General features: G+C 43.0%; 1 protein-coding gene across 3 annotated transcripts; it reads right to left on the bottom strand.

Annotated features, from left to right (window-relative positions):
- Positions 1–1,640: 1,640 nt before the first annotated feature.
- Positions 1,641–14,806, bottom strand: LOC310635208 (syntaxin-10-like). 3 transcript variants are annotated; one of them, XM_083353904.1, is made up of 9 exons: positions 14,724–14,806; positions 13,371–13,619; positions 11,394–11,563; positions 11,011–11,105; positions 9,783–9,845; positions 8,926–9,021; positions 5,563–5,669; positions 4,758–4,852; positions 1,641–3,214 (listed from the first exon to the last, which is right to left on the bottom strand). In XM_083353904.1, the coding sequence occupies exons 2-9, from the start codon at positions 13,403–13,405 to the stop codon at positions 3,123–3,125; spliced, it is 753 nt and encodes a 250-aa protein (XP_083210030.1). In that variant the 5' UTR covers positions 13,406–13,619; positions 14,724–14,806; the 3' UTR covers positions 1,641–3,122. The 3 variants fall into 3 exon arrangements, with proteins under 3 accessions (XP_083210030.1, XP_083210029.1, XP_083210031.1); XM_083353903.1 differs by lacking the exon at positions 14,724–14,806 and having other exon boundaries at positions 13,371–13,739; XM_083353905.1 differs by lacking the exons at positions 4,758–4,852; positions 14,724–14,806 and having other exon boundaries at positions 13,371–13,739.
- Positions 14,807–17,627: the final 2,821 nt, after the last annotated feature.

Genomic DNA, 17,627 nt, shown 5'->3' with positions numbered 1-17,627 from the left:
TAACAATTGTGTCCCTGGCTATTTCATTAAGTCCATTATTATTCTGGGGTGTCATGGATAGCTTTGCCAAAAGTTACAGAGTGGATTTATATAATAATGAATTCAAGCTTTGGATCATCCTATTTCCGAGCATTGTATCTTTACGGAATAAACTTAACACAATCATTAACAATTTTATATCATATTTTTCAAATTCTAAGGTCAAAAATGCAACATTTGTTAACGTGGACATGGTAATCCAGTGGAGGTCTCCCTCTGTAAAATGGGGAGGGAAAAACAATTTTCACCATCTGCTTTTCCCTACCAAAAATGTTCTTTGAAACCGTACGGGAAGGTGTCCTTAAACCATCTGCTCTGCCAATATACTGAGAAAAATCTGTAGAAGTATGTCTTCAGGAACATTTCTTGCTTACAAACTTTTGTAAAAGTTTTGCAAAACAATGCATGGTGTGTGGGTGTGCGCGTGTGCGCGTGCGTGCGTGCATGCACATGCACACCTTCCAAGTCAGTTTTTGACTTCTGGTGATAGCCTGAACTAGTCCCTGCAGTTTTCTTGGCAAGATTTTTGGGAAATGGTTTGCCGTTGCCTCCTTCCTAAGACTGAAGAGAATGACTGGTCCAAAGTCACCCACCTGGCTTTGTAACTAAGGCAGAACTGGCATTTTAGGTCCCTTAGTTCCTAGCCTGATGCCTTAACCCAGGGGTGTCAAACTGCTGGCCAGCGGGCCGGATGTGTCATGCCAAAACCGCGCCCACCTCACTGCCAGCAATGGAAAAAAAGTCACAATACGTCACGACACATCACGTGACATTGCGAGTTTGACACCCCTGCCTTAACTAACAGATCAAACTAGTTCTTCCTGGTTATTCTGATTGCTTCGGTATGGTTGCTCTGCTGAAAATGGGAACTAAATCTACAGTTTTGTACATGGTGGAAAGGTCCCACTGAAAAATTGGTATATATTTACAAGGATATGCATATTTTGGCTCACTGTTGTGTAAGAAAATATCCTACTTTTGGCTACGAGAAGCAAGTATCTGAAAAGTTTGTATTGCTATGAATTGTGGGTGTCAACATGTGACCCATCAGTGAATGCCCAACTGCATCTCCCAGTTGCATAGCAAACACTTAAGGGACATTGCAGGCTAAGGTTAAGGAACATCTGAAGAATCACAGGTTACCCACCTTTCCTGCAAGTGATAAGTATTAAATAGAAATATTCTTTAATTTGTTATCTTCTCTTCACTGTTGGGGTCTAGCAGAGTAGCTACTACTAAGCAAAATATTTATTTATTAAAAATGTTAAAGCACTCAATAGCTGAACCTCTAGGTGGCTTACAGTCAAAGCTGCCTAGGACACCTGAGGCATATGATATTAACATTAACTTACAGAATGGTCTAACAATAAAGCGTCAGAGGATCTACAGATATTGGCTGTGATGGTTAAATCAAGTCTCCATAGTCAGCTGTGTTTTCATCAACATTTTCTTACCACTTTTGTACTTAGTATCTGTAGATAAAGCTGAAGACAATGTGAAACTGATTATATCAGACAAAGCCAAACAATGTTCATTCTCTTAGAGATGTAGGCATCCTGCCAATTCCTTCCCACATCAATAACATAGTCCAAAACAGGCCCTTTACATACAAGTATAAAATATTTATTTTTTTAAAAAAGTTTTTTAACATTGTTTTCTAAAAGGGGATAGGCAGAATATAGATCCAATTATTTGGATATTTTCAGCAGCACAAGAATTCAGAATAGCAGCAGCCAAAACTTTCCCCTCACCCATACAAAGCTCAACCTAACCAGAAACAGTTTTTCTCCCTACAATAGCCCTGTAAGTATCTTTCTAAATTCCAAGGTTCAGCATTCTTTGCACCAAGCTGATTGGTAAACCTCATTTTTTAAAGATAAAGTAGATCTTACAAGTTAAGTCTGATGTCTGCCAATCTATAATGTTTTTTATATATAAGGAATAGCCGCGTGTCTGTAACATCAAAGTATCCCATAGAGACATTGCTCACAGTAAACTGAGTCCCTGGGATTTCCCTGAAAATAGCCAGTTTTTTATTTTCAGGGCAAAATCCACTTTGCCAATGTTAAGACGGTCTGTCCACCATATTTTACTAGGCTTAAGGTGAAAAGAGAGCAGGTACATTGGTAAGACAGATTTTTTTTTGTCTTAGCCCAGAAGTATCACCATAAGTTAAATCTTGATGCCACAGTGCTGTAGACTACATTTACATAATGACAAAAAAAATGTCTCCCAATTTTTAGAAAAGAGCTAACAAAGGGATGGGAGATTGAGGGCTGGTGTTTGGTTTCATTAAGCATTTAAATAGAAATATAGCTTTAGATCATCTTCAACCCTTAGTAATTTCATCAACTCAACAAGCAGGACATACTGTTATCCTATCTAATTCTTCCACCGTTCTTGATTGGTTCAACTGAAAAATAGGTAGCCGTATAAGTCAATTGTGCTTCATTAGATACATTTCATGCAGAGATAAGTTACACAGATTCAGAGTTGGTATGAAGGAATTGGATCTTTAAAGAGTACTAAAACAGAAAATGAAACACTTCTACTTATTTTTTATAAGTTGGTGACCCAGAGTGGATACAGCATGATCACATTTAAGAAACATGGGTATTCAAATCCAATTATTTCTCAACTATGGCAGAAAAAGACACTACACAAATTCCCATTCTAAAGTACAGGGTTGTACAGAAATATAATTTGAGAAGGCTTCAGGTTTATCCCTCCCTAGTTCTCTGGAAAGTGAAGGCAGGGAATGGGTGGGAAGGGGGAAGTGCTTTCAGAATTGCAAGAGTCTATTAATATAATTTTAGAATAAAAATAGTATTAGCATTCATCATTTTGGTTTCCTAGTTTGGACTACCTTGATGGGGTTGATAAGTACCAACAAGCAGAATCCCCCCTTGTCGCAAACCTGTAGCTTCTAATAATTAACAGTATGAATGCAAAGGAGGGAAGCCCAGTTAGAATCCAACATTCTTGTCATTGTCCCATGTCTTCACTAGCCCTCGCCATGGTGGCTTCAGGCTTTCCACATGAAAGGAATGGGGTTGGTGGTATCGTTTCCATTTTCCCCATGTTCATCTGTCAGTTGACCACAGAGCAAAAAGAAGGATCAGTACCACCACACCAGTGATGACCAATAGGCAGATGATGCACCACTGACGTCTTTCTGATGGAGAAAGAACAAAAAGAGATGGTCTAAGTGCAGGAAATCCAACTCAATTGGAAAATCATAATCCACTACAAGGGAGACACAAGGGACTGATGTTTGGAGCTAAGCACAAAAATGGGGAATGGGAGTAGTCTTGAAACAGATTTATAATACATGGGAAGCTGCATTCACGTTGAACCTTACAAACAAATGTCAATAGGTTATGTATGCAAATGTCTGCACATTCTTTGACCCTAATTCAGTATTAAAACACAATCCCATTGAAAGAGAGGGTTGTTACTAGGCATGTAGCAAAGAAAACGGAGAGTAGTGATTAAGGCATTAGGTTAGAAACTGGGAGACTGTGAGTTTCAGTTCCCCCTCAGGTAAAGCCAGTTGATCAACCTTGGGCCTGTTACTTTCTCTTGGTCGTAGGAAGGAGGCAATGGCAAGCTACTTCCGAAAAACCTTGCCAAGAAAACTGCAGGGATTGTCTCTGACAACCAACCATGATTGAACAGAAAGGGGGTGGGAGGGGAGAAAAAACTACTATCCTGGCACTAAACTGCAAAAATGATCCTATGCAAAGGAATTTGGTTACTTGATATGTAGTGTGGGACAGGTGAGCTAACCTGCAACTCAGGTATCATAGATACAAGATTATCAGGGATATTACTGGACAGACATTTTGGTAGATATAGAGGGATAAAAGCTCAAAGATTGTGTATATATCTTAACGACATGCCCATTTAAATTGCCATTATTAATTTAATCCTGATTTGTACAGAATAAAAATAAATAGCTATCTATGACTGATTCAGGATTTGAACTGAGAATAGGAGAATGTTCAGCACAAACCAAAATGCAATAATGGCTTAAGTGGAACAGTCATTGGTTTATGCAATTATGCTCTCCTAGTCCCTTATCTCTTCCTGTTCCTGAATCCAAATAGTGATCCATTTTTCTTGTTCCTTTGACAAGAGGCATAAGATGATAAAAATATTATGCCAAAATGAATGCTCATTCCAGGTTACGATCACTGGCTTATTTGCTGAATCAAGGGCGAGGGTGGGGAGAAATCTGACCTTGGAACAGTCACAGCCCAACCTATTCATAGAGTTATTGGAAGCCGTCACCTTGAGTTCCTGATCAAAATGTATGATATAAACCAAATCAATCAGTATTTGTCAGTGTACTTAAAGGGTTGTGAATTTATGAAGGCCAGTATCTCTATAAACTTTCCGGTGCCTACATCCCTTCAAACTAAACAAACCACATCTAGGCAAGCTCAGATATTATCACATTCCCTGGCCCTTCTTCACACTGACTGGAATTAATTATCCAAAACATCTGGAATGCAGCGAATTGTCTATTTCCAATAGAGAAGGAAAACAACAGGAAAACTGGGGATCTACTAATGCCACCCAAGGTGAGATTCAGCAGCTCGTTCAACCATTCTACAATGGAAAGGAAAGCCCAGTGAGTTGGAGTGAGCTGGAAGCTCTTTTATTCTACGCAAATGGGACAGGTCAAAATAAACCATAAAAGCCCTGCCTCTTACCACGGGCCATGTGGGAGACTCTGCCCATCTTTTTGAGCACCCCATCTATGCCGCTCTGAGTGCTGTCCATCTCGTGAGCAAAGTCTTCTAGCATTCTAGAAAGTCAGCAAACGCATCATCACATGGCAGTTTCTAAAGCAGCAGCCCCCATCTTGAAAGCTTGTGAACCTTGCCCCCCTCCCACTGGGTCACAAGCCATGAAGTTAGCAGCTAACAATAATTTGCTCCGTTGCTGGGAATTTTCAGAATTTTTTTTATTGCTAACCAAATTTGGGATCTAAGTGATGGAACTGTACCCACGCTGATTTGGCTCCCATATCTCCAACATAGTAAGAGACAAGAATTACTTTTTAACTCCCTTACTGGCAATACAAATTATCGATCGCAGCTGATCTGCTCATTTTTGTGCCTGAGATGAGATGCAGCACTGCAAGCTGAAAACCACCAGCAGAATGTTCTGCTGGTGATTGAAGAAGGTAAGAGAGAGGATGACAGCTTTCGCCTCGGTCTCGTTTACATTATGGGATTCCAGGCTTGCATATTGTTGGACCTTCAGCCGTTGTTGAACTCAAAAGAATTCTTAATTCTAGATCAGCAATCACTCCAGAATCTGATCTCTGCTCTGCTTAAGAGTATGTACCGAGGGCTCCTCTGTTGCCATCTATACTCACCAAGGCATGGGCTTTCTGCAGTTCTGAATGAATTGTTTCAAATGTTCCAGCACTGCTAGACAATGTCACGTGAAAAAGAGATCCAAGCAAAAACAAACGATTCCACCACCACCCTTTTGCTACTTTGGACTCACATAGTTTGTTCATCAAGTTCCTCTCCAACCCGCCCTGACATGTGCTTCAGTACAGAAATGCTGCCAGAGACCAGCTCCAACTGTTCGTCCTGCTCCTCAATGATCAACTATCATGGAGAAAAGAAGGCATCAGAGCCTTTTTTTTACAGGAAAAAAAATGACAGCAGCAACATCCATGGGAAACAAGAGATCTACAGAGGTCTCAAATAACAGAGATCTCCTGTCAAGAATACAACTATGTGATGCACCCAACACCATAAGAATTTTTTCTTCCTTTTAGGCAAAAATCTTTGTAAAGAGAATTCGGGGGGGGGGAGGAAAGGAATTAACCTTTACAGTAGTACTTCACCCAGTGGTTTGAACCATAGCATTTCTTACATCCACTGCATTTCTTTTTCAAATGGCTCTTGAAAAAAAGGGTACATATACCAGCCTTCCTTAGTTCAATCACAAGACTGGGACTCTTGCTATTTGTTCAATATGTTAAAGCAGCAGTTTGGAAGAAAAATAAAGAAAGCAGGCAAGTAGCCAATCCTGGTACTGAAACACCAGATTTATTTTTTTAGATTGATGGGGCGGCGGTGGTTATTAGGGAGACCTTATGTCCGCGGGAGACCACCATTGTCCAGATTGGCGGGAGTGAGTCCCTCCTCCTGAGATGAGGCCCCCGGGTTCAGATGGATTTGTTGCTCACATACCTGGCGCCAAGCTGTGTGGCAACAGCCCTGCCTGAGCTGCTCGACACCCTCTCAGGGTTGGCGGTGGAGTTCCCCAGGTTTATAGTGCTGGGTGACTTCAACCTGCCTTCCCTGAGAGAGTCGTCGGAGTTAGCCCGGGAGTTCATGACTTCCATGATGGCCATGGACCTGATCCAGGTAATTCAAGGCCCGACTCATGTGGGGGGTCACACTCTCGACCTGGTGCTCCTGTCTGGACAGTGGTTGGATGATTTGGGAGGGAGTTCACCAACTATTATTCCCCTGTCATGGTCTGATCATCATCTCCTGCAGCTGGTCTTCCGTTATGCCACCCCCCGCCGCTGGGCTGCAGAACCGACCAGATGGTTCCGCCCCAGGTGCCTAATGGACCCAGAACGGTTCCAGATGGAGCTTGGGTCTATACCAATCACCCTCACTCACAGCCCAGTTGATGCCTTAGTGGATGCCTGGGAAAGGGCGGCCACTGAGGCACTCAACTGTGTTGTACCCTTGCGACCCCTGACCCGGCGCAGATCCCGTTGGGCTCCATGGTTTTCTGCAGAGCTCCGGGAGATGAAGCGTCAGAGACGGGGTCTAGAGAGCGGTTGGAGGTCCAGCCGTTTCGAATCTGACCGATTGCAGTTAAGAACCTTCATAAGGTCTTATCTTGCGGCGATGAGGACGGCGGTGGCTAATTACTTCACTGCCCTCATCATGTCCACAGATAATCACCCGGCCGCCCTGTTTAGGGTGACTCGCTCCCTCCTTAATCTGATGGACAAAATCGCTCAGATCCAGTCCGGTTTGGACTCTAACTGGGCAGAGTCTGATGTGGAGGAATCAGACAGTCTTGAGCATGTTATCTGGACTGAGTTCGATCCTGTTTCCCCTGATGATGTGGACAGGATTATGGGGAGGCTGAGTTCCACCACCTGTTTATTGGACCTGTGTTCCTCTTGGCTGATTTATGCGGCTCGGGAGGAGACATGAAGCTGGTTCCAGGCAGTAATATCTGCCTCTTTGTGAGGGTGTCTTCCCCGCCGCTTTGAAGGAGGCGGTGGTAAGGCCCCTTCTCAAGAAGCCTGCCCTGGACCCAGCAATTTTAAACAACTATCGTCCTGTCTCCAACCTTCGTTTTTTGGCGAAGGTTGTTGAGAGTGTGGTGGCACATCAGCTCCCTCTGTTCCTGGAGGAAACTGATTATCTGGACCCATACCAATCGGGTTTCAGGCCTGGGTACAGCACGGAGACGGCATTGGTCACGCTGGTGAATGATCTCTGGCGGGCTCGGGACAGGGGTTGCTCCTCTGTCCTAGTTCTATTAGATCTCTCAGCGGCTTTTGATACCATCAATCATGGTATCCTATTGCGGCGTCTCAGGGGGTTGGGAGTGGGAGGCACTGTCTTGCAGTGGTTCTCCTCCTATCTCCTGGGCCGCTCGCAATCGGTGTTGACGGGAGGGCAGAGGTCTGCCCCGAGGCCTCTCGTTTGTGGAGTTCCTCAGGGGTCGGTTCTCTCTCCCCTTCTGTTCAACATCTATATGAAGCCGCTGGGCGAGATCATTCGTGGTTTTGGGGTGGGGTATCATCAGTACGCTGATGATACCCAACTCTTTTTCTCTACCTAGAACCAACCCAGTGATGCCCTCGCCATGATGTCCCGTTGCCTGGAGGCGGTCCAGGTCTGGATGGGAAGAAACAGGCTTCGTCTCAATCCTGCCAAGACTGAGTGGCTGTGCATACCGGCATCTCGGACTAACCAGTCTATTCCATCTTTAATGATGGGGGGTGAGGTGTTGCCCCCTGTTGATAGGGCTCGCAACGTGGGCATCCTCCTGGATTCGTGGCTCAGTTTTGAAGACCATATAGGAGCCGTGACCAGGAGGGCCTTTGCCCAGGTTCGCCTGGTGCGCCAGTTGCGGCCCTACCTGGACCGAGATGCCCAAGCTCCCTTCGTCCTGTGCGCTCCCACAGGGAGGGTCTTCTCAGGGTACCGCCGGTAAAAGATTGCCAGCGGACAATACCCAGGGGGAGGGCCTTCTCTGTGGGTGCGCCTGCCCTTTGGAACCAGCTGCCTGTAGAGCTTAGGACTGCCCCTGACCTTCGCTCATTCTGCCGGGACCTGAAGACCTGGCTCTTTGAGCTTTTGGACTGAGAGTATTAATTGGGGTTTTAATTGGATTCTAATTGGGATTTTATTTATTCAAGGTTAATGTAATCATTTTTATTGTTTTTAATTTTTGTAATTTGTTGTATTGTTTTTAAAAAACCTTGTGAACCGCCCTGAGTCCTACGGCAGAAGGACGGTATATAAGTTTAATAAATATAAATATAATATAAATATTACAAAATACAAATGTGCAACGGTTGGAACCCAGAACTCCAATTTTAAAAAGATTTCAAATTATCATTACTTCCATTCAAGGAACTTTGCTATTAGTTGTTTGACAGGAAGAGGAAAATAATGTCAAGAGATGCAATCAAGCAAGTTGGCATGGATGTTGAAGGCCAACAAGCAGTGTTTATATTAGCGCTCATACCTCTACAAAACTGCAATATTTTTACCCTTGCAAGTATAAAAAGTAGAAATCCCCTTTAGTCTCTGTGGAAATGAAGCTGATTTGTGAAAATTAGTAGCTTGATTGGGATGATGTTCATCTTCTCACCTTCTGGTGCAGCTGCTGCTCTTCCAAAATATGTGAATCAGCTGCTGACACCTTCTCTGCACTCAACAGCCCACAGCGGTCCCTGCCATCCGCCAACTTCCCCAGAGAAAGAGGAGAAAAAAGAAAACTCTGAGCACGTCAAGATTCTAACTGTTTCAAGGAAAACAAGGAAACATCTAAGTGACAATGGTGAATTAGAATGGAGTGGAAGAATTAACTTACTAGTTCTACTTCTGTAGACAAGAACATTTGCTGAATTAAAAATAAGCTACGGGTAATAAAATCCTTGGCTTTTAACACTCATTTAATGTAGTTATTAATGGCCTTTCAAGACTGTTGTGCTAGTCTCACAATATAAACCTTCCATTTATAATCAGTATAATATTAATATTAAGGGCTTCCTTTTCAATGGGGACATTACTGTTGTTAAGTTTACTTGCCGTTTATCCTGCCATGTGGGCTACTCTAGGCAGTTCACAGCAATGAAAAACAAACAAATAAAAAGGAAGTTTCAGCAAAGCAAAAGTAAAATAGAACAAGAAAGAAAGAAACCAAACTAATTTCATGGTGGTTTCAAAATATGGGAAACTAATGCAATATAAGTCAGTGCCATGATTCAACAGTGCCATGTTTCTCGAGAAAGAATGCATAAGTTATGTGGCGGGGGAAAAGATAAGAAGAAACCAGAGAATTTAGCCAAGCAAAAACCTACCTGGAGATCTTTGCGTTAGAAAAATCTTTGTTGCAAAAAACTTGAGCAAGCAAAGAGGCTACAGTAGCCACTGTTATATTATGACTCTTCCATCCCTAAGGAAATTCCAAGCAAACTGTTAAAGTAGGGGAGCAGAAAACTATACCTCTCTGTTGTTCCTCTCCATAAAGGACTGGGCTGCTGGGTCAGACATATGATCCTGCATTTCCTACAGAAAACAAAAAGAAGCAATAAAAACTGTGTCCTCTAAGAGTGTACCAGTAGAAAGAATGTGTCTCTTTTTCTTCCATAGGGCCTCAGTTAAACAAATTCCTCTGGTAACCACTTTACCTACCTAAAGGTAGTCCTCAGGTTATTATTGTAATGGAGTCTGCCCATAACGGTTGTAACTCATGATGGTTGTAAAAAAAAAAAAGGGGGGGGGGTTATAATCCTTTTTGTGGTAGTTGTTAAACAAATCACCACAGTTGTTAAATAAATATTTGCTATAGGTGTGGTTTTGCCGAAAACTGGGGATAACTGCCAGTTTTTGGCAAAAACATTATAAAACAATCATATGACTACCGGAAGTGACAAATGGCTGTAAATGTGGCCTGGTTGCCAAGCAACAAACATGCAGTCATGTGACTGTGAGGGGCCCCCAACCATCAAAACTTCAAATCCAGGTCTTATGTATCTACCAGGTAGGTCTGTCAGAACTTCAATCGGTTGCTAAGCAACCTGTTGTAAGTCAAGGACTATGTGTGAATAAAAATGGAGTAAGAGAGATCCCAGTGCTACAGGTCACCTGAGTGTGCAGAAATAAAAGTTAAAGTGATATACTAGAAATTCATGGGTATCTATAGAGGGGGGGAAAGGGATGGTGATGGCAATGACATACGTCATGAGGCCATTTCAAATGTGACACAAACTTGCATTTTTACATTGATAGTGTAACACAACTTATGCAAATCACATACTTGCATCACATATGCAATGACATGATACATACCGTAATTTTGATCTTACCAAATCTATAAAAGAAGCATAAGGCCCCAAGAGGCATGATAATATCCAGAATTTGTGGACTTTCCCATTTGTGTAATTCAACCTCTTGGATAGAAAAAGAATTTTTCTAACATCGAATTTTGCTCAGAATCAAATCAAAAACTAAGAATTTACATTCAAAGTAGCTTTTTCAATAAAAAAAATATTTTTAAAAAATATACTCATCACATCCTGCCATCCCCTGATGCACAACAGGGTATATTTTATTTATTTTATTTTATTTATTATATTTTTATACCGCCCTTCTCCCGAAGGACTCAGGGCGGTGTACAGGGCGGTGTACAGGACTCAGGGCGATGTATATACACTTCAGGAAGCCTCCTCACCTTGACAGACTCCCGCATCTCTGTGACAAAAGAACGTCGTGCTGCAACCTCAGACGGCGCAATGGTAAACTTGTGTGGGTTTGATTCCACAATGCGTGATTATGGGTTAAGTGCAAAGGACTGGGAAGTTGTAAGTTTAAAAACTAGACAGGATTGGATTACAATACCTGGGTCTTTTGATTTTCAGTCACCAGAAATTCAGCCTCTCTTGTACGTTCCCCTATCAGGTTGAGGAAACATTCAGAGCAGCAGTGCAGGAGCAAAATGCTGCCAGGGCTGTCTTAGAAGCAAAGAGTATGTTTGTTTGTTTTTTTAAAAAGGATATAATAACATCACTGAGAGACGTATCTCAAACTAATTTCAATCTCAGCTCAAAAGGATATAAATGGTTTCTTCCAAATCCTCCAAGTCCCACTCAATGCTTCGCAAGGTGTTGCGTAATTCATTTGTAGTCCAGTTCAGCTCTTCCTTGTTCACAACTTGGGTCTCCTGGAGCAGCTGGCCCCGGCGTTGATAAAGGCCCCGTGCTGTATTCACTGCTTTCTGAACTTCTCTGGAGAGCCAAAGGAAACACAGCTGTAAGGGATGGAGGAAACAACACGGCACCTGGACCAGGAGAAGGAACTGTTTCCCCTCTTCAAGTTTGCAACCCCCTAGCCTCCTAAGGGACACGGTGGCTCAGTGGGTTAGGACACTGAGCTTGTCGATCAGAAGGTCGGCAGTTTGGCGGGTCGAATCCCGAGTGCCGCGTAGCAGAGTGAGCGCCTGTTACTCATCCCAGCTTCTACCAACCTAGCAGTTCGAAAGCACGTAAAAATGCAAGTAGAAAAATAGGGACCACTACGGTGGGAAGGTAACAGCGTTCCGTGCGCCTTTGGTGTCTAGTCATGCCAGCCACATGACCATGGAGACGTCCTCAGACAAGCCCTGGCTCTTTGGCTTTGAAACGGAGATGAGCACCGGCCCCTAGAGTTGGAAACGACTAGCATGCATGTGCGGGGGAATCTTTACCTTTACCTTTTACCTAGCCTCCTAAGGTGACCTGGCAGGGTATGTTACAATGCCTTTGGTTTTGCACTGCTGGTGACAAGTCTAGGAAATGAACTTTGGGTAAGATGATTGACAGGTCATATGTAGGCAAAATGCATCATTAATGCAATTCTTATCTGTCTGGGTGCATGTTGTCACCCAAGACAGATTTTGTTCCATTGAGATAACTGCTACATCTCTGCAGCAGGGCAGGCATTTCAGCATAACCGAACTTCCTATAGCAGAAAAGGTACAGGAGCTCTTCAAAGAAACAGCAGTATATGTCAGTGTCCAATTTATTTGGATCAGCTGATACTTGTAAGAGATCAAGGCAGCTGCACTAGAAGAAGGTGCCATTTCTTTGCCCGGAGGCCCTAAGAAAACACGACCATAAATGAAAAAGTATATGGAGATATATACTGAATCATAATGTAGATCTGAAGGGAGAGCGAAAAAATGACCATCGCCCTCCCATTTCTGTGCGAGAGAAAACAGAACTAAATGGCATTCCTGCACCATGGCACCCCACAGACAATTTTAGCCTTTAGCACAGGGGTCTTCAAACTCGGCCCTTTTATGACTCATGGACTTCAATTCCCAGAATTCCTCAGCCAGCGTGCCTGGCTGAGGAATTCTGGGAGTTGAAGTCCATGAGTCATAAAAGGGCCGAGTTTAGCAGATGGTTAAGGCAAAACGAATATAGACTATTCGTAGATCTATTCCGACCGCGTGCGTTCAGACGTCTCTGTTAATCAATTAAAATACAGATCTAAGCAGATCTTTAGCTTCCCTAAATCCAAAGAGCTGCTACGATCTGAAATAGCGAGGAACCGAATAACGAAACTTCCGATTCATACAAACTCTCCCTTTGTTGCCTATATTGTACCGTACAAAAATTCATACTCGACCGATCTTTACACCCCCGACTACGTTTCTGCATGAATAGAAACTCTGCTCGGACTTCGTCCACCAACCTTTTTGTTTACTTCTGCTTCCCAAATAGGGGCATTTCGGAACAGCCCGCGAGTGCCGCTATTTCTGAAAGTTTAGCTTTCTTTTTCAAGCCCACACATCAACGCGGCAGCTCCTTTGATTTACGGGGAAGGTTCTTTCTAAGAAGTTCCGGCGGTTGTTTTACTATTTGAACGGGATTTCCCATCAGGGGTGGGGAAATTTCTAAACTGGCTCTCTGCCTGGAGATTCTCGGATTCCCCGATCTTTCCACACTCGCGACCCCCGCGTGGTTTCAACCGGCTCTTTTCGTCGCTTTTTGCAGAGAGAAGGGTTTTTCTTTTGTTTCAAAGTATCCCCGCCCGGGGACTGCCACTCACCCTTTCACCACGAAGAACGGGTCCTGCAGAGACATCCTTGACCCTTCAAGCCGCCTTCAGAAGTCCAGCCGACCAAATACATCGATGGAGGAAAATCTTCCCTCTTTTTTTTTTCTTCTTCTTCTCACTGAACTGAAGCCATCAAGGCAGCCATGTTTATTACGGGTCCCTCTTTCACAACCCTGTATTTCCCTTGGGCTTTTTTCTTTTTCTTTTTTCTTTTTAATACGGAAAGGGGACACGCCTTTTCTAGGGAGGAGCGAAAATAGGGAAGAGAAGTCAGTAGGCGGGTTGAAGAAATAAGAAATCTCCCCTGGAATTTCCTAGTTCCTGTATAGCAGGGGTCTTCAAACTTGGCCCTTTTATGACTTGTGGACTTCAACTCCCAGAATTCCTCAGCCAGCATGCTGGCTGAGGAATTCTGGGAGTTGAAGTCCACAAGTCATAAAAGGGCCAAGTTTGAAGACCCCTGCTGTATAGTCTTGGTTGTTGGTTTTGTTGTTGGTTGGTTTTTGGTTTTTTTTAGGGGGGAGGTTGTTTCTCGTTTCCTTTCTTTCATTCCCAAATTTCTTAAAAGAAGGAAGAGCTGGCCTGAAGCTTCGCGGCTTTACTTGCAACAAGCGCCCCCCTTCTTTGCCGGGTTCCGATTCATTCTTGAGCCGCCTCCCGTTTTGAGATTTTTCAGGTTTTCCACGCCAACGCTTCTCGGATAGCCCTTAAATCTCCCCGCAAAAACGTCTGAAATGGCTCCGGAACGGACTGCGTGTTTTATTTATTATTGTGTTTTATTATTTTGTAACTTGAGAGCCATTCTCTCCTTCTTATTGGTAATTACGTACAAAAAGACAAGACCGCATTTTGACACAGGAGAAGGGAGTGTAGAAGATACGCTGCGTCGTATTTTTAAATTTTACCACCGTCTAAATAAATAGTTGGCATGGCGAACGCTTGTGTCTTGGGCGGGACCCAAGAGGAAGAGTATAAAGACCTCGTGGGCTCAGTTTGGAGATGACGCAATGAGGAGGAAAGGCAGATCCTTGCCAGACGAGAAACCAGTCTGGCTAAAACCAGAAATTACTGATTTCTTACATTGGTGCCAAAGGCCCTTTAAGCCCAAATCTGTTCAGTTGGCTTAATTATTCGTTCCAGATTTTGTTTTATCGCATATATATCGGGGACAGGTTCATTAACGTTTACATTTTCAGAAATTGAAAATGTATAAACATTTTCTTGCTCTTCCCCCCCCGCCCCCCCCCCAGCCATTTTGGGCAAGCCCTGATCCCAATATAATAACATTGCTGCATAGTCGGTAAAATCCAGTTTAAACGTCTGAAAACTCCGGAGTAGTCTCACCTGATCGTAATTTCGTACAGGGACGTCTGCGTACAACGATCACTTTTCCCTCATCAAATTTTTCGTGTTTTTTATAATTTTTTAAGCCACCCCGAATCGCTCTAGTAGTGATCAAGACAAAAATGTGACTTGCGTGCAAACTGTACCATATGCATTTCGGTGTAAAATACTTCCTGGTGTACTTGAGCCTCAGTGAAACAGGGAAGTAATACATTTAAACCGCGTCGGGGTTTTGTGATACGGATTTACACAGCCACACCCGAGTATAATCCGATGAAATTACAGTATTGGAAAGGCGGCAGGAATTCGGAAGATTAAAAGAGGGGGGGGGAAATGGCTTAGGTTTGTTTGCTTTGGAAGCTATGATATCCATACTTGGAATTTACGAAGAGAAATTGCTCCCAAAAGAAGAGTAAGAGAGGTGAGTTGTAAAGGTAGTCTCAAGTGGCAGGATTCAGGAGGACATACGCCACCAAAGCACATAGTATTGTGTTACCCCGCACTCCGTTATACGTAGACAGACGGGCTGACAAGGCAGATGGCTCCCCCGGTGAAGGCCCGGAAGCTCAGTTGAGCCTTTCGTCGCGTTACCCATATATGGCCACAGGAAGCGGGGCTGCTACTACAAACGTAAGCGCTTTGGCCCCGGCTCCTCCCCCTTGCCTTGTCGTCAGGATCCAATAATACATGCAGTAACCACGGAGGCGAGACCTAAATAGAGGGAGGAGTCCAGCTCTGGGAATACTGTAAAATGAATAGGAAACTAGGGTCGAGCGGGCCTTCCGTTGTGCTGACCGGGCGGCTGGTTAAAAGACAATGTGTTTTCCCGACCGGTAAAAGATTTGCGTGAATATGGGAATATTCCCCCCACCCCCCAAAAAACCCCCTATCTGTTGTAAAAGTCAAGAAAATGAATAAAAATTAGGTAAAAAATTAAGAAGCAGGCAGCCACAAATGCAGGTGAATGTGAGAAAAATATAAGGATGCAAATTGAGGTGAAGCTCCTTTGAAGGCTTTACCTGAACTGGCCTCTGTTTGGCTGCACTGGAATTTATGAAATGTTGGGCCACTTTGGCCAGAACTGCCAGATTGAATAACACTGCAAGGGAATTTACTCCCGAGTCATGTTTGCATAGGTTTGGTTGATGACAACAACAGGATTTCAAAACTTTTGAGGGACAGGAGCAGCTGTAGGGGAGAAACAACTGAAATCAACATGCAGCTAAGAATCCCCTTTCTTTCAAGTGCTGCTATTGGGGAAAGTGTATGGGCCTGAAATGTTGCTTGTTTGTTTTTTTCCTGACTCGGCATTCTAGAGAATAACCTCAAGGACAACATCTTACTCTTACTTCAAATCATGTCTGAAACCTTTTTGCCTGCAAATTATTAAGACTGCAAACAGAAACAGTTTTTAAACATTAGTGCTCAGAAGAGCAAACTAATCATGGATTCTTAAAAATGCATATAATATATAACATATAGTATAATATTTATCTTGATAGAGAAAAGAGCAAAGCTAATCTTTCCTTATAATTAACAAAATGATTGTTATGGTCAAGTTAGAACAAGATCTGGAGTTCAAAAATACTGTATCTTAAGGGCAAACCTAACATTTCTTACATTGGTTTTCTCACAATTGCCCACAGTGTAATTTTTTTTAAAAGCATTTGCATTGCTTTAATTGTGAAATTACAGATTTTTTTATTCTAGTTTCCTTTAATTTTGCTGATAGTACAAAAAATTGAATACCCTTCCTATTCAACATCTTTGTCATGGCTAGTCTGGAGGTTTAATCAGCATGTGAAATATGAAGATTGCAAGTACCAGCATGTGACCACAGCCAAAACTTCTGTATTTGATGTAACAAAGTTCTGCAAATTAAATTAAAACTCAGTAAGTCAATCTTTTGCCTTTTGCTGTACTCTGTAGATTCTGTTGAGGTACCAACATATATTATTTTAAAGGCCATAGCTAGAGTTGTACTAAGTTGTACTAAGAAACCACACTTGCTCTACTGGTGCAACCAGTTAGGGCTAGGGGGGGAAACCACCAAATGGAAATGAGTTAAAAAATTTTGGTATCTCTGCTATCTACCGGACAATTGGATTTTTGCAGATCAAATCTGCTAGTTTTAATAGTTTTAAATTTATAACAATGTGTCATGTTAGTGATAACTTGTTTCCATAATGAGCTTCTGAATAGTTACAAGTTTTATGTCACTCTTGTTTCAAGTAAATTGGAATTAGGCCTGACTTAGTAAGAACATCTGTTGACAAATCTTCCTAATCCATGCTTCATTGAAAATGCCATCGTTGCATTTTCACAACACATCAAGTCAAAATCAAGTCATAACATGGATTGTCTTTTATGCCAAAATAGCTGGCTGTGTTTGGGTTCTATTCAGAACGAATTATTATTTGCCGCTCTGCCTCAGCTGCATTTTGTCAGTTGCCAATCACTGAATCTAACAACAGCGTGCGTAAGCCTTCCCCAGCCTTAAACGTGCATGGAAGCGAATCTCATTGATTTAACTATTTCCCAGTGAGTGGGAGCACGCGGCCTTCAGGCAGTGAACTACAGCTTCCCAAATTCTTCACGTTGCACATGATGTCTGAGGTTGATAAAGAGTTCAACAATCTCCGTCATTTCCCAGAGCAAACCTTGCACTCGATCACATCTCATTCAGAACCCGTAAAATGTATTCCATTCCCAAGGAAACGAACACATCTTTTTTTTTCCTGAAACCAATTAGCTAAGGAATCTGCAGCTAGCCACCGCTTGCGCACTCGGCTCACACAGCTTAGCGCTATCTAGTATTTCCCAGCTGCCCATTTAGGCTGAACTGACGGACGCCACTTCAGCGTTTGAGCCCAACTTCCAGGTCTTCGCTTAGCGGGCGAAGGC

The sequence above is a fragment of the Vipera ursinii genome, assembly GCF_947247035.1.
Source record: "Vipera ursinii genome assembly, chromosome: 2".
NCBI classification, from domain to species: domain Eukaryota; kingdom Metazoa; phylum Chordata; class Lepidosauria; order Squamata; family Viperidae; genus Vipera; species Vipera ursinii.
Note: the sequence above shows the minus strand (reverse complement) of the source record. Positions and strands in the feature narration are given on the sequence as shown.

Excerpts from the sequence above, each read along its gene's own strand:
- LOC310635208 (XM_083353904.1), bottom strand. The coding sequence starts at position 13,405 with ATGTCTCTGCAGGACCCGTTCTTCGTGGTGAAAGG. Across the intron at positions 4,853-5,562 it reads GAACTTGATGAACAAACTAT|AATGCTAGAAGACTTTGCTC; the intron begins GTGAGTCCAAAG and ends CTGACTTTCTAG. Across the intron at positions 3,215-4,757 it reads AGTCTCCCACATGGCCCGTG|AAAGACGTCAGTGGTGCATC; the intron begins GTAAGAGGCAGG and ends TTTCTCCATCAG.